The sequence below is a fragment of the Gigantopelta aegis genome, chromosome 4 (assembly GCF_016097555.1).
Source record: "Gigantopelta aegis isolate Gae_Host chromosome 4, Gae_host_genome, whole genome shotgun sequence".
NCBI classification, from domain to species: Eukaryota; Metazoa; Mollusca; class Gastropoda; order Neomphalida; family Peltospiridae; genus Gigantopelta; species Gigantopelta aegis.
Window position 1 is genome coordinate 101,960,501 of NC_054702.1, and position 20,997 is coordinate 101,981,497.

A 20,997-nucleotide genomic window follows, 5' to 3' on the forward strand; every position below is an offset into this window, starting at 1 on the left:
ACAGAAGTGTCCAGGTCCAAGAACATTAAGTTATCAATCAGATCTGTGAATTTTCAACTGTACTTTTTGCTAGTTTAGAAAATATTGTTAACTTGTATAAAAGCTATGTAATTGAAATAGTACTACATGTATACAAAATGTAGCAGTAATAAATATATTAAAGACTTTTGATATTGTCTTACATTATCTTCACATTACATGAGTTTTCTTGGAATTAACCTATATAAATATTTAATTAATTTTTGTCCATGGATTTTAACAAACCTGCCTAAATAATACTTATTTAGGAAACAGTTTTTAAAATGCAATTACCATTAACTATCTTCTTTTTTTTGCAGGATGGATGAGGGGAGAACTGGGTTGTTTTAAAAAAAAAAAAAAAATGTTGTATTGTCCTCAGAAATGAGAGCCAAGTCACAATTGTTTTTTTATAAGGTTAATGAAATTGAATTATTTCTATTTCAGTGGGCGGGAACTTGCCAAACAGTTTTTGTCACAAAAGAACAGTGACAGTCAGCATGTACTTCATGCCATGGGCCATGCTCACATTGACACAGGTGAGCAGAATTCATAGTTTTATAATCCAGTGCACCTCTAAACCAGACACCAACAGAAGCAAGTAAAAAGTCTGGATTTAAGGGGTATTCATTTTAGAGAGATTCTGTTCTGTACTGATATTTAAAGTGTGACTATGAAAAACATCCTGTTTTGCAGGAATTCTAGCTTACTGAGGGTCTGATAATAAGTAGTTTCACTGTACAGTTACTCCTGTTACAATCTGATGTTTAGCTTGGGGGTTTAGGTTAAATCATTAAAAAGGTTTTCTAAATCGGAAACATGTTACAACAGCAGAAAACTCAGGACAGTCACTTTATGTGATATTTGTCAAGTATTTAAAAATATAATCACAATAATTAAAAAGCAAAATAATAAATTCATCTGATTTTTTTTTTTTTTGTGGCAGCCTGGTTGTGGCCATATGCAGAGACAATCCGGAAGTGTGCTCGGTCATGGAGTACCACAGTTCAGTTGATGGAGCGGTACCCACACTTCTTATTCACGTGTTCACAGGTATGTAGTGTTCAGTTGATGGAGCAGTACCCACACTTCATATTCACATGTTCACAGGTATATAGTGTTCAGTTGATGGACCAGTATCCACACTTCATATTCACGTGTTCACAGGTATGTAGAGTTCAGTTGATGGAGCAGTACCCACACTTCATATTCACGTGTTCACAGGTATATAGTGTTCAGTTGATGGAGCAGTACCCACACTTCATATTCACGTGTTCACAGGTATATAGAGTTCAGTTGATGGAGCAGTACCCACACTTCATATTCACGTGTTCACAGGTATATAGAGTTCAGTTGATGGAGCAGTACCCACACTTCATATTCACGTGTTCACAGGTATGTACAGTTCAGTTGATGGAGCAGTATCCACACTTCATATTCACGTGTTCACAGGTATGTACAGTTCAGTTGATGGAGCAGTACCCACACTTCATATTCACGTGTTCACAGGTATGTAGTGTTCTAAAAGTGTTATTAATGAAAAAGTTGAATATCGCACTGAATATACCTAGTTTGTTTTCCCCTATTTCAAATATGTCTGTGTTGCAGACGTGAATTTTTTATCATGTTTTAAACCATATATGTGACATCTGTTAATGCTTCTAACTAAACAGTGTACATGTACGAGGGTGTCAAACATATCTTCCCATTTAAAATTAAAGAAATTATGCTATTTTATTTTGCTGATTGTTTGATTAATTGTTTTAGGTGGAATCATGTTTTATTATGTTTAAACATTTGGTATTACTTTGATGTTTTGTAATACAGACCAATATAATATTGATATATGATTTTCCAGGCCCAGCAGTTTGAGTGGGTGAAACAATACTACCCGAGTCTGTATTCCAAGATTTGTCACTTTGTCAAGGAAGGAAGGTTTATACCAGTTGGGGGATCATGGGTTGAAATGGTACGTTCCTTCAGAATATCTTCCTCTTGTTTCAGTGAATGATCTGTGAAAGAAAAATGTGTTCTGAAGTCATGTAACTTCCTTGTCATTAGCTGGACTTGAAGTAGGTGTTGTTACATGCTACCTGTGACATAAATTCATTATGGTTATCCATACGCTCTTTTTGATTCATGACACAAATGTAGTATTGTATTTCTAACATGTATTCAAAAACAAGATTGAAAAGAAATTTAAATGTCTTTTTCCACTAAAGCATATTTATGGTGCTTGCAAGGTCAGCAATCAATGTTGGTACTGCAAATTCCACTGGAAAGTATACCGTTGATACCTGAGTCACCACTGTGGAGTCTTTAAATGATCTTTCCTCATTTGCGATACCAACACATCTTACAATGTTCTCTCCAATGGGTTTATATAAGAAAAAAAATGTTTCTGTCTAGTGTGACAATATTCTATTGATTGAAACATATTTTTTTATAAAAATAATGTCGCTCTCTAAAAGCACATGGCAAAATTCTCAACATTTCATCAACCAAATGTTATCATCTTCAGAAGAAAATAAAAACTAAAAACAGGAGTGAAAAATTTAAAATAGGAGTATCTACATATTTTATTGCATTTACTAATAAATGAATTAGGCACAAGTTTTTCATAATATATATTTTTTAATACCTTTTATAATACAAAGTAAAAAAACCCAACCTTTTCTTTAAATTTTTTTTATTTCAGGATGGTAATATTCCGAGTGGTGAAGCCTTCATCAGACAGTTTCTGTACGGACAGGAGTACTTCAGGAAAGAGTTTGGAGTCACTTGCACTGAGGTAATTACTATGTCTTAGTAAAGCAACATGCTGATATGAAGCCTGATGGTTATTTAATCTCAGTTGTTACTGATTGGCTTTAGTAGGATGAGACGTAGCTCAGTGGTAAAGTGCTTGCTTGATGCGCAGACACTGTGGGATCGATTCCCATCAGTGGGTCCATTGGGCTATTTCTCGTTTCATCCAGTTTACCATGACTAGTATATCAAAGGCTGTGGTCTGTGCTATCCTGTTTGTGGGGTGGTGCATATAAAGGATCCCTTGCTACTAATTGAAAATATGTAGCGGGTTTCCTCTAAGACTATATGTGAAAATTACCAAATGTTTGATAGCCAATAGCCAATGATAAATAAATCAATGTGCTCTAGTGGTGTCGTTAAAACAAACTTCTGATTGGCTTTATGTGTAATTGATAAGAAAATGAGAAAAGCATTGATGAAAAATAACATTTGTTTTGTTTTTTAAAGTTGGTTTCACAACTCCAGTTATTCTGCATTTATTATTTCATCAACATTTTATGTGCATCTGTTCATTGTGACGTTTTACTACTTGTTTCAATTTCTTTTGTACAAAGTAGTAAAAATAAATAACTAATAGTTGTTTTGTGGGGGTTTTAAATGATTACAGTACACATAAGGAATGGGAACCATTTGAATTATTTTTCTGCCAGGTAAATTTGATGTTTAATCCAAAGCATTAAAATTTATGTTATGTGTAGTGGTGTCAGGTATGGTGATGTTTGGAATATCCTTAGTAGTAACATGTTTTTTGAGACTGTAAATTATTAGCATATCACATTTGATCAATGCAGTTTTTGTAATGTTTCAACTTGTATTATTTCAGTTTTGGCTACCAGACACATTTGGTTATGCTGCTCAGATTCCTCAGATGATGCAGCACTGTGGAATGACTCGATTTCTCACACAGAAGTTAAGCTGGAATCTTGTCAACAAGTTTCCTGTAAGTACTTTCATTAGTCCCCTATCGGTCCAAATGGATGGAATTGTAGGTTTTATTTCTGTTCTTCTGTCCATCTGTCTGTCCATCCATCTGTCCCACATATCGTTTTTCTGTGGGGTTTTTTAGAATTCTTTGAGATACTGAGTTGAAATTTTGTGTATAGTTTGTCATATACTGTTACAGATCAAGTTTAACTTTCATGATTTACCCATTTTCATGGCGTTATGGCCCTTGAACTTAGGAGATATGAAAATTAGTTTTCCAGAATTTGTTTTCAGAAAGCCTTGAGATATTGAGCTGAAATTGTGTGTATTGCTTTATCATGTACTGTGATAGTTCAGGTTTGACTTTCATTGCAATATACCTATTTTTGACAGAGTTATGACCCTTGAACTTAGGAGATCTGAAAAATTGTTGGAGCTGCGTTAGGGACATGTATTGCTTAGCAGAATTCTCATAATTCCTGTTATGTCAGGGTTTAGAAACTGTCTCAGCCACGTAAAAAGTTAATTACTAGGTTTTGCAACTGGTTGGCAACTGAATATATTTTCTTTTTCATAATTGTCCTAAAGATTATATTCCAAAGAAAGATTATAGTGATTTTGATTTCAGAGTAGGCCTAATATATTTTTTTCTAGGGCAGGACATAGACCAGTGGTAAATCGCTCACTTGATGCAAGGTCGGTCTAGGATCGATCCCCGTCATTTGGCCCATTGGGCTATATCTCGTTCTAGCCAGTGCACCATGACTGGTATATCAAAGGTTGTGGTATGTGCTATCCTGTCTGTTGGATGGTGCATATAAAAGACCCCTTGCTACTAATGGAAAAATATAGCGGGTTTCCTCTCTAAGACTATATGTCACAATTACCAAATGTTTGACATCCAATAGCCAATGATTAATAAATCAATGTGCTCTAGTGGTGTCGTTAAACAAAAACCCAAAACAAAACATCTTTTTCTTGCTTTAACAAAGTTGAAAGGTGAGCTACAAGTATTACTATTCTGGAAACAGTGTCAACATTTGCATTTAGCTCCAGTGTTAAAGTTTCATAATTAGCGCCAGTGTTAAGGTTTCACAATTAGCTTGTGTTAAAGTTTCATAATTAGCGCCAGTGTTAAGGTTTCACATTTAGCTTGTGTTAAAGTTTCATAATTAGCGCCAGTGTTAAGGTTTCACATTTAGCTCCAGTGTTAAGGTTTCACATTTAGCTTGTGTTAAAGTTTCATAATTAGCGCCAGTGTTAAGGTTTCACATTTAGCTTGTGTTAAAGTTTCATAATTAGCTCCAGTGTTAAAGTTTCACAATTAGCTCCAGTGTTAAAGTTTCATAATTAGCTCCAGTGTTAAGGTTTCACATTTAGCTCCAGTGTTAAGGTTTCACATTTAGCTCCAGTGTTAAGATTTCACATTCAAGTCCAATGTTAAGGTTTCACATTAGCTCCAGTGTTAAGGTTTCATAATTAGCTCCAGTGTTAAAGTTTCATAATTAGCTTGTGTTAAAGTTTCATAATTAGCTTGTGTTAAAGTTTCATAATTAGCTCCAGTGTTAAACTTTCACAATTCGCTCCAGTGTTAAAGTTTCACATTTAGCTCCAGTGTTAAAGTTTCACATTTAGCTCCAGTGTTAAAGTTTCACAATTAGCTCCAGTATTAAAGTTTCACTATTAGCTCCAGTGTTAAAGTTTCACAATTAGCTTGTGTTAAAGTTTCACATTTAGCTCCAGTGTTAAAGTTTCACAATTAGCTCCAGTATTAAAGTTTCACTATTAGCTCCAGTGTTAAAGTTTCACAATTAGCTTGTGTTAAAGTTTCATAATTAGCTTGTGTTAAAGTTTCACAATTAGCTTGTGTTAAAGTTTCATAATTAGGTCCAGTGTTAAAGTTTCACAATTAGCTCCAGTGTTAAAGTTTCACATTTAGCTTGTGTTAAAGTTTCATAATTAGGTCCAGTGTTAAAGTTTCACAATTAGCTCCAGTGTTAAAGTTTCACAATTAGCTTGTGTTAAAGTTTCATAATTAGGTCCAGTGTTAAAGTTTCACAATTAGCTCCAGTGTTAAAGTTTCACAATTAGCTTGTGTTAAAGTTTCATAATTAGGTCCAGTGTTAAAGTTTCACAATTAGCTCTAGTGTTCACAAACTATAAGTCATGTTCCTCTTAATTCATATTAAATTTTTGTTTTTAATTCCTAATTAAAATACTTTAACATTTACCTCAATGTTATGTTTTTCTTTAGGTCTCTTTCTTCAAACTAAATCCTAGATCAATGAAATTTAGTTCATACTTGTATAAGTGAATGTTGTGTGTTAAAGGGACATTCCTGAGTTTTCTGCAATTTTAAAGATGTTATCAACTAACAGAGACTTTTTGACAACTCTAATTACATATCAAATATATTTTCCTAAAATATTTTTTTTTCGTACATACAAAATTATTTGAAGACAAAATCCAGTTTGGGCTTCTTACAAATATTAAGACGACCAGAAACACATTGAATATACAGACACTGATATTCTAAACAAGAAAATATGTTTAATATCTAAGTTTAATCGTAGAAATATTTTATTAGTCGTAAACATCTTAAGAGGCAGCAAACTCAGGAATGTCCCTTTAATATATATTAATAAATTAAACACTTTTTCTTTTTAATTTTTTTTAAAACATGCATTGGAATGAACATCTACATGTATTGATGTCACTACTGGTATGAGCGACGTGAAATAAGGTTATGGTAAGCAAGACATTTAATTTGTGGAATTCTTGTTTATAACTTTAAGTGTGGATTGATTTTATTTCTTGTTTTCAGCATAGTACATTTTGGTGGTCAGGACTTGATGGTAGTACAGTGCTCACCCACTTCCCACCCGGAGACAACTATGCCATGGAGGGCAAAGTCCAGGAGGTACAGACATCTTGTTGTTCATTTCAGGGGCGGATTATGCTTTAGGTAAGGGGGTGTTCCGAAACAATATGTAAATGTTTATAATTTGAAATTATAAATTTTACGTGGACATCAATTTAGATCTTGTGGGTTTTTTTGGTTTTTTAGGGGAGGTCTGTGCAGCTGGGAAACCCCCCATAATCCACCCCTGCATTTGCATTACTAGATCTGTCTAGAGCTCTAGGTAGCCATTATCTGTTGCTCAATCTGTTCCATAAAGAAAAAAAGAGAAAAAATTACATGGTATTTAGACTAATACATTATAACTTGTTCATATTTAATCAATAAAAAAACTGCAGAAAATCCATGCTAACTAGAATAATTACAATTTAAATGTTAGCATAAATCTGCCATTAGCTACAATATGCACCATGAGAATATGGTTCTTAATTATATTATTTAAATTACATAATGACTGGTTATTGGTGACCAGAATCGTAAAATATTGGTTTGTTCAGGTTTTATACAGTGTGAAGAATTTCAAAGACAAAGGTCGATCTGGCCGAAGTTGTTACCTATTTGGGTACGGAGATGGAGGCCATGGACCTTCGTAAGTATCAACAGCTTGTTAAACTCAATTTGAAAATGTCATAAAACACCTTTTACAGACCTCACTTTTTAATTGGAGCTATCACTGTCAGTCCCATCACACCCCTGAGACTAGTTCAAGGAAAGTTATTTTTAGCTCCCCTAAATGCGTGAATTTATATGGTATCAGTGTGGTAATATTTTAAATGTCTCCCAATAGAATTATGTTATTCACTCCCCTGAATTTTTATCAATATATGGTAACATTTTAAATGGCTCCTCATGGTCTAAATTAATTATTCCTCTCATTTTATCACGGATGATGTGCTTTTATTATCTAAACAAATATTGATCAATTATAAAGATTTATTGTGGTCTCACATTTATATGATATAGTTAATGTTATGAATGATATACCATATTTCTTAAAGTGTTGATTTTCAATATTGTTTTGCAGTATGTGTAAAGAAATAAATTTCTGTTTAATATAAATCCTAAGAAGATGGATTTTTTAGTCTGTACACCAGCTTGATGATTTGAGTTAGTCATATACAATTTAGGGCCAGATTTTGTTTAAACGTCATCTTAATGGTTTTATTCAGAGAGGACATGTTAGAAAAACTTCAGAGACTAGAAAATGTGGATGGCATTCCCAAGTAAGTATCATAATATGTCAAACATTATTCCCCTCGGTACATGTTCCAACGATAGGAATTTTGTTAGATGCTTGCAGGTGTAATTTAAATAAGTATTCAAGTTTTTTTTTAAATTTCAAAACAGTCCATCACTATTGAAATTTCAAACTGAATTTTCCTAAAGTATACAATGATTTCAAAGTGACTATGTTGTATGTTTAGGGCTAAAGTAATAATTTTTTTCTTTATGGTATTTGTCCACACACATATACATGTACACACACAAACACACACACATACACACGCACGCGTGCACACACACACATGCACGCACCACACACACACACCATACACACCACACACCACACACATATACATACATGCATTTTGACAGGAATTAAATCAGTGCACACCCAGTTTTCCATGTGAAATAAATTTTACGTTACTAAGTCTTGTACGAAATTTGCAATTGAACATTATTTTGAGATTCTTCACCATTTACTTGTACACTGACAGAGTGAAAATGAGCAGCCCTGATGAATTTTTCTCGCTGGTTGAGAAAGAGAGTAGAGGAAGCCTGTGTACGTGGCACGGTGAGCTGTACTTGGAGATGCACAATGGAACATACACCACCCAGGCCAAGGTGAGACACCAGCTAGATTTTAGAATAAAATAACAGAAAGAAAATCAAATAGTGCAAGTTAGAATTAGTTGATATGGAAACCCATTCAATTAAGGATTGTCTGTTATTTTTATGTTCATTGGGGTATGAATAAAAAAAATCATCCGCAAACTCTGTGAATCAGTGAAGCCATTCTCACATAAGTTTGTGGATGATTTTTTTTGTTCATACCCAGATGAATGTAAAAGAAATGACAAATTCATGACTTGGTTATAGAATTGCGAGTGCGATATATTTTAACATGCTCCTATACCACTAATGTTTCAAGCATGTCTGTCCCGGATCCCGTCTCTGGATAGCCAGAAGCCTGATCCAGGACATATAGAATTGCTGCTGGATGTAGGGTTGACAGCCATTAGTTTGATTTGTGCAGAGATGTTGTTAAACAATAATTGCTTTGCTTTTCTAATTAAGAAATCAGTGCCATAAAGTTTCATAAATTATGCTATTATTAAAATATAAAAGTGTTATCAAAGTTGCTTCAATATTGTGTTTATGAAGGTACTGATTATAATATGCTTAATGTTTGTCTGTCGGGTATCATGCTAATTACTCTAAAGTTGTGCTTTTAATTGTGGTATTAATGTCCTCTTATGCTGCGTTTTATTTGATTGCTTTTCAGGTGAAAAAAGAAAACCGATATGGTGAAATCTTGCTAAGAAACACTGAACTCTTTGCTACCATAGCAACAGTTGGAAGTTTAACTAGTGATAGTGGTTACAAATACCCCCAGGCTGAGCTACAGCGCCTCTGGAAACTTCTTCTCCTCAATCAGTTTCATGATGTGCTGCCAGGATCATCAATTGAAATTGTGAGTTGTGCAGAATATAGTTCCACCTGCTTTATTGTTTGCTTTCTCACTTCAGCCTGTCCACCACAACTGGTATATCAAAGCCCATGGTATGTGCTATCCTGTCTATGGGGTTGTGCATATAAAAGATCCCATGCTGCTAATCGAAAAGAGTAGCTCAGGATGTGGTGACAGTGGATTTCCTCCCTCAATATCTGAGTGGTCCTTAACCAAATGTCCGACGCCATATAACCGTAGATAAAATGTGTTGAGTGCATTGTTAAATAAAACATTTCCCTCCTCCTTATTGTTTGCTGACACATCCACATCAGTGCCCTACGTTTGAAGACCCAGAGTTCTCTGAATTTTTTTCCCAACTTTATTTTTTATATCTGTCTCTCAAAACCATCTGTAAAAAATCTTTTTACACTTTCTATTATGACCGCCTCATATAACAGTCATTAGTCTAGAAGAAAAAGAAGTTTTATGCCAGATCTTCTTCTTCTTTTCGTTCCTTCTTGTAATGATACCACAGGGAGATGTTTGCTGCCAGGATGAATCTCACTGTGACACGGATGGATTCCTGGTCTCCATAAAGTTTTTCTTCTGTGTTTTTCGGTGATGGCCAGTGAGCATCTCTGAGTTGGCTGTGTTGTTGGCAGTATTGTAGGATGTATTCAACAGTTTCTGTGGTTTGTTCACAGGGAGAGATTGTATTGTATTTATAGATAATTTGCTATATGTATATAGTATCTGATTCTACAACTGAATATACATCCACAAGTTTAACTCAGGATACTTTATATCTTAAAACTGATGGCTCAGTCACATGAACATTTCCTGGAATGTTTGTGAAGTCCGGTCTGGAACCATTATGATTATACCTGTACATTGTACAACCTCAATATATATATATTTTTTTAATCTCTTTACCCTCTCACAGCAAACTACCAAATGAGGAGCAAACAAATATGGAAATCAAATATTAGATGTTTAGTTTTTATCTAAAACTATAAATGGTCTAAAAATAACCTAATATTGTTGGAAGTAGCCAGAACTACAGGTAAAATGTGGTCAGTTCTAACTGACCTTTTGGTTTATTCAATCATAATTTCTTCATCATTGGTCGTTTTAAAAAAATGCTGATTTCGTTTTTAAAATAACAAAATATGTAACAAATGACTGATTAGAATATTATTAACATAGCTGGTTGGATTACAACAAACCTATATTTTTGGAATTGTCAGTTTTGAAATAGCATCTGTCTTGTTTACAGGTTTATGAAGATGCTCACAGGTATTATGAAGGTAAAAATACATGTTTCTATTTTCAGTGCTTTTGTTTTGTCTTTAAAAGAACTTTATTCAGCTAACCACATTCCTCGTATCAAAAATCAATATTTTGATTAATAAAAATAAGTGTTTGCTACATGACCATAAATATATATTTTTAAATTAGCTTTTTGTATTTCAAGTCATAAACAAGTGAAAGAAAACCAAAGGATTTGTATCTTAAGGGAGAAGAGTTAAACATTTTAAAATAGGAAATTACATTGATTTGAAATTTCAGTTACAGATTAATAAAAACATGTTAGGCAGAATAATACTAGTGTAGTGTATCTAATGAATGCAATTCTCATTTGTCGTTAGATAAAAATACACTTGTAATCAACAGGCACATTTATATTCTGATTTTTTTTGTATGTAGAACATAAAATCATTTGACAGCTATCATTGTATAACTGCCATTTTAAACACATTTTCAAAATAATAACAGTTTGACTTCAGCTACATTTAATCATGATCTAGCTCTCTATCAGTCTAAATACTATTAATAATAATATTAATCAGCAATACCCATTATTTTTTTGTCTATATTTTTATTATCTCCTATTGAATAATGTGACATAATGTGACTTCTGTTGCTTCAGACATTCGACAGTCAGGAGCCACTCTTTTTGCCTGTGCTGTGGCAAATGTACTGGCAAAAGTAAGAAAAGCGATGCTTTTATAATTATTTATATTTACTTACCTGCAACCAAGTTTTCTTCAGTCTCATAAATCATATCTATAGACTACTGACTTGGCAAATCAAATGAATAGACATTTATTTCAGTTAATTAAATCATACTCTATTCTATTTAGTTCAGTCATTTAAATTATTCCTGTAAACTAGTTACATCATTATTTTAACTAAACTGAGTTTTGTCATTTAAGCATGACTTCCATTTACATGTAGCTTGTCGGTTCTATATCTGTAGCCTGTCTGTTTGGTGTTGATCTTTAATTTGCTGGTGAATAAATCTATATGCATGTTTATTCATCCTTTTATTTTCTCATTTCATAATAATGAATATGACTCCCAAAAAATGATTTATACTTAAACAGAATTCAGTTTGTATAGGATCAATTTGTAATAGGATTTTAACCATAAAACTTAGTATAGTACTGCATGATACATGTATTAACATGTAATATGTATACAGTTCCTACAAATAATCCTTTTCCTCATAAAACATGTAACAAGAATGTGTTTCTGTGATAAAAATGTACAAGAAACATTCCTTTCTTGTATAAACTTACTATCATCCTTAAACTTCTTTAGTTTCTGCTTTAGTAGTTGTTGCATGTACAGAGTTGTTGCAGTAGTCAGTCTTATTTCTCACTATTTAAAGTGACTTTTTTCTATACATTTTACATCACTGAAAGTTTACTGTTGCATGTATGTAGTATTTCATTTACATACTGTAAATACTGTAATTTAATTTGTTTTATATACATTTACAATAGTGTAATTAATTTGAAATATATGGTCATACAGCATTGTGTGCTGAACGACACAATAGTATGAAGTTGACTGTTTTTTCAGATCTTGAATAGAGCATTAATTTATTATAACATAATATAGTATAATTATATGAAATTATTCATTTCTGTTGTATAACACTATGGTGCAGCAGCAAGTTTCCACACTTCTTTATCAACCAACTGTTGATATAACCATACATTAGACAACAAATAGCTATTGTTTAAAATGTGCTGTGATGTCATTAAACAAATGTTTCTTTCTTTTCTGTTCAGGAAAGCGAACCCTCCACTCCAGTGGTTGTCAATTCTCTGTGCTGGGAGAGGTCAGAGGTCGTGATAATTCAGAGAGCTGGTGATGAGAAGACTAGCGAACAGAAGAAACCTGATGACAGAGTTCAAACAGACAGCCGTGGCAATACTTTAGGTGAGATCATTAATCTACAAGTGATTACTATATTTATATTGTATCTATTCCAAGGCCATGGTATGTGTTGTCCTGTCTGTGGGAAAGTGTATATAAATGATTCCTTGCTGCTAATGGAAAAATGTAGTTTTTGTTTTTGTTTTTGAAGACTGAGTGTCACAATGACGAAATATTTGATATCCAGTAACCAATGTGCTCTAGTGTTTTCACACAAAATAAACTTTACTTGTACTGTATTTGTAGTGTATGTAGTGGTGTGATATGATTTACTTTTGTTCAGTGTGGTGTGATGGAGTGCAGTTTAGTGTACTGCCTGACTATTTACACATGCTTGTGAAAAAAATGAAATTAATAATATAAATATGCTCAACTTAATTATGTTTAAAGTGTTGTTTCTTTTTTGTAGTTGTTGAATTACTATTGCTCAAAGTGTGGTGCCAGAATTTTGCAAACATTATTGAAAGTAAAAATACAAGTAATTCCCAAACCTAAATCAAATTAAATAAAATATTTGTCTCTGTAACAGCTTTTGTCAAAGCGCCGAGTTGTGGAGTGGTCTCCCTTGTTCCATTGGTGGTTCCTGGATCTGTTGAAGCATCTGTGAATCAGGTAGGTCTACAGGGTTCTAACGGGTCCTGGAAATCCTGGAATGTCCATGAATTTTATGATTTTAAAATCTAGGCCTGGAATGTCCTGGAAAAAGCATTAAATTTGATTATATCCTGGAAATTTAGGCCAAAAATGTTGTGGTTTATTTTTTTCGCTGCATCTTTACTTTGTTGACCTCATAACCTGTCTAAATTCTGACAACAATTTGTCATAAAAACATTCATGGATTGAACATTTCATGTCCTTGAAAAATAAAAAAATGTCCTGGAAATGTCCTTGAATTTGATATGTTTTCTGGTGTAAGAACCCTGGACTGAAGTGAAGAGTAGTGAATCTACTATAATTTATAATGTATTGCTGTGTTCTCTTTAATCTTTTGGTCAATGGATTGCATTAATTTACTAAATGTGATTTCTTAGACTTGTTTACTTGTGATGTCATATAAGTTACCATGATCAACCTTGGTTGGAGTTTTGGACCTGGTTGTCACTTGAAATTGTTTAATATTCCGTGTACCCTGCCTACATGTACATGTATGTGTGTTGATTTATTGCTAATTTAAATGTCTAAGCACATTGGTACTTGAATGGCAGCTTGGAGTGGGTCATATAAGTCAGTGCTTGCTTGAGGTATGCTGTATTATGTGATTGATCTGCCTTTTGGTACAAATATTGAATTATTTCCCCTTTTGGCTGGTGTGACAAAATTCTATCTTGTAATAAAGTGCATTTAAAATAATCCTTGGTGGTAATTGGTAAAAGTAGCCTATGTGAGTGGATTTAAAAGATTTCTTACGGTTGATTGATAAAAACAGCCTACTGGAAAATCATTTATTTTCGAGGGGTGTAATTTTCGCGCTAAAAGAAATTAGCCATGTTCGCGGAATTAATATTTCGCGCATCCCTGATTAAACCAAAAAAAAAAAAAATTAACAAAATTAGTATGAGTGTTTATACAGTGAACAATTAAGACGATCCAAAAACAATCCTTTGATCATGTAGGCTTTCTACCAGATCAAATGATAAGAGGTTTCACAGGTAAAGGGCCTCTTTAAGATTAAATAAATGGCTGCTTGTGTTTAGTCCTTATATATAGAAGCGTAGATCGTTTGTAAATCACTACCATCCAAAATGTCTTTACTCTCATGGTTAAAAAATTCACCCCAACCTAAAACGCCCGGCTTGCCAAATCCACGTGAAAGCAAGACTGAAAACGAGGCAGAAATGATAGTCGCAGCAAACACGTCAGTCGACAAGCTGGCGTCGGAAGAAAAAAAAAGAAAAAAAAAAGCGTGGTGAATATCAAAATTATGATGAAAATGTACGGGCAAAAATAGCTGTCTATGCTATTGAAAATGGAGTCATGAAGGCCACAAGAAAGTTTTCAACTGAACTGAACAAAAAACTCTCCGAGTCGACCGTAAGAAGCATGAAAAAGGCTTTCTTAAAAGAGCAGATGCGCACAGGTGCTACGCCATGTCAACTGGTTAAAGCACAGCGAGGGCAACGACCAAAGTTAGGAGATAAAGAAGAAGAAGTAAAACCGGATTAAAAAGACACGATTGGCAGGAGGAGTAATAAATGTTAGAATAGTTTTGGCGGCAGCAGATGGAATTCTACAGAAAAGACACAAATCCATGTTAAAAGAATTCGGAGGTGACGTAGAGTTAACTGTTCCTTGGGCTAGATCGTTGCTGCTTCGGATGGGGTTCGTTAAACGTAAAGGGACAAAAGACGTGAAAAAACTCCCTTGTGATTTCGAGGAGATTAAGAAGGTGTTTCTTAAACGTGTGTCTGATGCCGTGAGTAAAGATTCTATTTCTGACAAGTTGATAATCAACTGGGATCAGACTGGAGTTTCACTCATTCCCGGGGGCGATTGGACAATGGAACAATGAGGTGCAAAACAGGTGACGATATCGGGCATCAACGACAAACGTCAAATTACGGCTTTGCTAGCAATCACTAAGAGTGGAGAGATGTTACCACCACAGGTAATCTATGCGGGGAAAATTTTGTTTTGTTTATTTTGTTACACACCATATATATCTGGGTCCATATCTGTGTTCTTTTGAACGTTTGGGAATTGTACGTTTCTATAATCAGGTCGTCTAGTAACAATTTGGTGATCAAATTAGAATAGATTAATTTTTCACGGGGTTGTAAATTTCGCGCTAAATGTTTTTGCGTGAATTGCGCGAAAATTAAGTACCCGCGAAAATAAAATGATTTTACAGTATGTTGCAGGGTTTCTTTACAGTTGGTAGTAATGACTGACATATTAATTGGTTCTATGTTGATTGTTTCAGAATGGTCTGATCACCCTCAAGAATGATCATCTGACTGTGACTGTAGATCATTGTGGAAGGGTCACTTCGCTACAGCTAGCAGGAAGTGAAAAGTGTGTAATAACATTACATTATTTCTTAAAGAGACATTCCTGAGTTTGCTGCAATTTTTAAGATGTTATGGACTAACAGAGACTTTTTAACGATTGTAATCACATATAAAATATATTTTTCTGCATAATATATTAGTGGCTGTATATTAAACGTGTTTCTGATCATTCTAATATTTGTACTAGGTTAAATTTCATTTTATTTCCGAAAATACAAAACTCAGGAATGTCCCTTTAATTGCATTATATGTGCATATTATTATATTATCACCATAATATTAGTTATTTCTCTTTAATGTGCACACACACATATGCACACACACAGACATGCGCACACAATCACATGCACACACGGAAACAGTTATGTATACCTCTATATACAACACTCTTTTTGTTAAATGCCATATTGAATTATACTTTTAAATATTACTTTGTAGTGCTTAGCCAACTGTAAAAAAAAGTGTACATATTTTATGTCCATGTTGCAGGAATACTGTAAGTTGTACTCACCCAGCCAACCAGTTTCTTCTCTATGATGATGTGCCCTTGTACTGGGATGCATGGGATGTGATGGACTACCATCTGGAAACCAGGTAACTCTAGTTCACTCAACTCATTGTAAGTCAGACAAATGACTATCATGGCGTTTTTCCAAATATAAGATTAACATTTATCATAAAACTAAAACTTTTCTTATTTTGAGTTTGTCTGTGCACAATGTATTCATAATTTCAGGTTATTTTGTATGTAGTTGTAGTTGGCACTTGCATTTGTTTTCAGGAAACCAATTAACAGTGTTATTGGGAAGGCTACCATTCTAGACAAAGGTCCCCTGAAAGCATCTGTGGAGGTATGTTAATCTAACCTTCTGTTCTTACCTAGGATATGGCTTTGTGACTTCTCTAACATAGTGTAAATAATTACTGTTAAGCTTCTACATGTTCACATCTGTTAATTTTAGTTTATTGCACACCTCAGCTGTCTTTGCAATCTATTCAAAAGAAAGGTTGATGAGTTAGGGAGAAAGAAGGTCATGCAGAGGCCTTAATTACCACCCACCCAATCCCCCAATTAATCTATTAAATCTAGCTTTGGATTAAAGCTGGTACTGGGATGCAAACCCAGCACCTACTGGTCTGACAGGCTAGTGGTTTTCTTGCTTTTTTGTGAAGATGAGAAAGATAATGTAACATGAGGTTAAACTTTTTTATTAAGTAAAATCATGTTTCACATACTGACACTCACTTTAAGTTTAAATAACATTTGCAATAAAGTTTTGGCTTTATATGATATAGTGGGTTTAAAGTTTAAAATAACTGCACATTTTTTTAAATATCAATTAATCTTTTGGAAGAGAATTTCATAAACTCTTGTTTTTCCAGTTTTCACTGACCATCAGTAAACAGAGCCACCTGAAGCAGCTGATTGTCCTGGAGGCTGGATGTTCATATGTGAAGTTTGTTACACAGGTACGTTATTAACCATAAAGATCAATACAGGATAGAGATTAATAGAGGTTAGAGATGGTAAACTGAAAATATTTTATAAGACAAAAAACCAATGTGTTTGGCTGAGGGTGATCAAAAGGTACAATTAGAAGAATTGTTTAGTAAATAGAATTTGTTTAAAGGCTTTCTGGTTGCATTTAACAATTATTTAATAGATTGCTTTCACATATGGTATATGTTCACCAGATGAATATTTCAGCACCACAACTGTGATGCCAAGGTAAGGTCAAGGTCATTTGGAATTTCTTTAGACATTACCTGTCCTCAAACAAGGGCACCTCCCCCCCACACAAGTGGTCTGGTCTGAACATCCCAACAGCCAATGGGATGGCCTAAATTCTTCTACTGCATACTGCTCTCTAGTTCCGGTCACATGACTGTAACTTCCTTCTTTTTCTCTTCGCTAAAGGGTCTGGACGTCCTTTTGCTTGGCTCTGTTTTGTCAACTTTTTTATAAGACCTTTGGTTTTGTATTGTGTTTGGGTGAAATGTTTTTCACCTTCGTTTCTGTTAGCTTTCGTATGTCTTTTCGTGTATTTCGCTTGACTTTCCAAGCGTTTATTTACATGAAATGTTGTTATATCGCCGGTTGTCGTGTCGGGTGCCATTTGCAAAATGACGTCTTTATTACCGGCTTTATGTTTGTGTTATGATGGTTTTTCTTTCTTTTCACAGATTGAAAAATTATTATTATCATGTCTGATATGTTCAGCGACTAGTTCGAGCTTGTTTATGCTGCAATTTACTGCCGGCGGCGACCCTCATGATTTATGTCCGGGTTGTCGTGTTCCGTGTGGCCTCACTTCAAGATGCGACCTGTGTTCGGGGTTGTCTGATGTCGAGTTCACGGCTTACCTGAAGGTGGTGTCAGCGAGAACCAAGGAAGTGGAATCTTCGCCTTCAATTGCTGACTCCGTAGCAGAAGTGTTACATTCAATTCTGCTGAAAGAAACAATGGCGTCAATGGCGACCTTACCCAAACCGGCGGTTTCGGGGTCAGGTCCGGTGCAAGTCCCCTCTTCAGGGGGTGTGGCTTCTTCAGCTCTACTGATACCTAAGACTTCGGATGACATGCCTGCGGTTCCTGCACAGCCCTCTGACAAGCCGGCTCATGCAGTTAGACGTTCCACGGACTCCAAGGCTCACCGATCTTTGGCGGGGAAGTCATCTTCGGCGCATCGGAGCCGGGACCGTAGCCGTTCCCCACGACCTGCACGGCTCCCTACGGGTTTCATGGATCGTCAGCGCCGACCTTCGATTGATGTGACTTCCAGGGCCTCCGAGGGTCCGTTTCACCGGTGGCTTCCATTTCGGCAGATTGATTAGCCTGTGCTCGAGTGCTCCGAGACTTTGGAGATGCAGCGCCTACAGCGGTTTCTATCATTGATGAGCCTGACTCTCCTGACCATATGACTATGAGGGATTGCTTGGCGGCCATGTATGACATGTTGCCGTCCTTGCCACATCCACCAACGCCATCCAAGAAGGGACCGACACCGATGATAGTGACTGATGTCCCTCCGGAAGATGTGGTTATCCGTTCCTTGGCAGCCGGTACACTCATATCCGACGTGGCGACGGATTTAGACTGCACCTTTAAAGACACAGCGTCCTTTGTCGCCTTCCTGTCTTGGAATCACTGTATGTATCCGGTGTTTGACATGCCCTTTAAAGATGGGGCTCCGTCTGTGGATGAAGATGTTCACCGTCTTGGGAAGTCGTCAACTGTGGATTTGACGGACAAACAGGTCCAAGCCATAGATACTGCCCAGAGACGTTGCTTGTTTGTGTTGTCTTACTTGGACGTTTTCCTTGCTGCGATGGCCACCCAGGCAAAAGATGCATGGTGCTACGCGCTGTTTCAACAATCGGCGCAGATGCTGGCTTTCCTGACGTCTTCGGTTACCTCTATGTCATCAATGTTGATGCAGTACCGTCGCCAGGCTTATTTGAAAAAGTCAACTTTGGATTTCCAGCATAAGAAGGAGCTGTTAGCTCAACTGTGGTCTGCAACAAAGCTGTTTGCAGGCAAGGTTTCTGACGTGGTTACGGCCAATGATAAGGACCAACAGTCGACAGCAACTGTAAACGGTTTGCAACTTATTTCAACGTTGGAATCCACGAAGTGAAAGTCTACTTTCACTGTACAACCACCATCTAAGCGCTGGAGAGGTTCCTTTCGAGGTCAACCTTCTCGACGGTTTCCGGACAGACGACCATCTGGTCCTCCAGCTTGGACCCAGGGGAAGCCTGGTCGACGTTGACGCCAGCCAACAGATCTTGGACTGCTCAGATTGTCTCGACCTACGCCCGCCCCTGATTTTGAACCAGAACAACGACTCGGTTTTGACTCTTCCGGTGTGCAACACACCGGTCGAAATATCCATGGTCGGAAGTCAACTTCGCCGTTTTTGGCGAAACTGCCAGACACTTTGCCAAGATCTGTTTGTCACGTCGATCTTCAAGACAGGGTATCGTCTGCAATTGTCTGCCATCCCTCCATTGACCACTTCACCTCGAGAACCGCGGCATTCCGTATCACAAGTCAAGGTCCTACAGGAGTCCGTCAACAAACTGGTGGAGAAGGGAGCCGTTCGCAGCATTTCGGAAGCAAGCTTAACACCCGGCTTTTACTCGGACATCTTCCTCGTACCGAAGAAAGATTCTCCAGAGCTGTGAATAATCCACAACTTGGCGTTTTTCAATGACCACTACCTGCTTCCTCCTCCGTCCTTCAAGATGTTAACATTGCGAGATGTCCTTGCCGTGATCAAACCGGGGGATTGGCTTGTCTCGCTAGATCTCAAGGACGCCTACCTTCACGTTCCGATGCATGCCGATTGTCATCGCTACCTCCGGTTCGTGCTACAGGGTCGGCATTACGAATGGACAGTCCTGCCCATTGGGATATCCATGGCGCTATGGCTGTTCACCAGAATCACGACTCCAATGTCCCGCTTCCTGCATCGCAGAGGTATATCCTTTTACCCGTACCTCGACGATTGCCTGATTAAGTGTCAGAGCAAGACAGGGCTTACTCACATGTTGCCTTCATCATGGACTTTCTCAAACATCTGGGTTTGATTATCAACATCGAACAATCTTGACTGGCTCCCACGCAGTCTCTACAGTTCATAGGCGCTTGGCTTCGACTCGACCTGGGCCTCGTTCAAGTTCCTTTAGACCGTTGGGAGAAGATCCAGACCATGATTGCCATAGCCCTCACCGCTCCAATGACTTTCCACGGTTGGCAGAGTCTCCTGGGTCTCCTCACTTCCGCCCAGGATTTGACACTCAGAGGTCGTCTCCAGTTGCGGCGCTTGCAGATGTTTCTCAACCCATTTGTTTGTTTTGCCGATCCACATCCTTTACCGCTGCCAGACTGGGATCATCTGTTGCTGCATCCCACGTCAAGACTATACCATCCACGTCCGCAGTTGTTCCAACTGCACGCGTGGACTTTATCTCCAAGAGTTTGAGGAAGAAAGGTTTTTCTTCACAGTCTATGGTGGCCATTTTGAAAGCGCACAGATCATCTACTACTGCGGCTTACAACGTCAGATGGCTTTGCTTTCACCGATGGTGTGTCCGGCAAAAACTCAAACCGTAGACGATCCAGATACCTCGTCTTGCTGATTTTTTGCTGTATCTGCGGACCACTTTACGATTGAAGGGGTCTACCATCGCTGGGTACGTTTCGGTTATCGCTACTGTTCGTGATGTCGCTACTGGAACGAAGTTATCGGGTATTCTTGAGATCCATAAGATGATCAAAGGGTTTCGCCTTAATGATCAAGTACACCGGTTTCGGCCACTAAGATGGGGCCTGAATCTGGTGTTACGAGCGTTATCAACCGCACCTTATGAGCCGATCGAATCCTCTTCCCTGCAAGACTTGACGCGGA

General features: G+C 36.6%; 1 protein-coding gene across 1 annotated transcript in view; it reads left to right on the forward strand.

Annotated features, from left to right (window-relative positions):
- The window catches only part of LOC121371616 (alpha-mannosidase 2C1-like), a 61,100-nt gene that overhangs the window by 12,900 nt on the left and 27,203 nt on the right, over positions 1-20,997 (forward strand). Inside the window, exons 8-25 of the mRNA XM_041497632.1 lie at positions 466-557; positions 965-1,071; positions 1,877-1,987; positions 2,717-2,809; positions 3,653-3,769; positions 6,578-6,673; positions 7,171-7,262; positions 7,843-7,896; positions 8,392-8,518; positions 9,180-9,368; positions 10,624-10,654; positions 11,278-11,336; positions 12,428-12,578; positions 13,105-13,187; positions 15,496-15,587; positions 16,073-16,177; positions 16,365-16,434; positions 16,967-17,053. Coding sequence (XP_041353566.1) covers positions 466-557; positions 965-1,071; positions 1,877-1,987; positions 2,717-2,809; positions 3,653-3,769; positions 6,578-6,673; positions 7,171-7,262; positions 7,843-7,896; positions 8,392-8,518; positions 9,180-9,368; positions 10,624-10,654; positions 11,278-11,336; positions 12,428-12,578; positions 13,105-13,187; positions 15,496-15,587; positions 16,073-16,177; positions 16,365-16,434; positions 16,967-17,053 — 1,756 coding nt within the window. The remainder of the gene's footprint in view (positions 1-465; positions 558-964; positions 1,072-1,876; positions 1,988-2,716; positions 2,810-3,652; positions 3,770-6,577; positions 6,674-7,170; positions 7,263-7,842; positions 7,897-8,391; positions 8,519-9,179; positions 9,369-10,623; positions 10,655-11,277; positions 11,337-12,427; positions 12,579-13,104; positions 13,188-15,495; positions 15,588-16,072; positions 16,178-16,364; positions 16,435-16,966; positions 17,054-20,997) is intronic.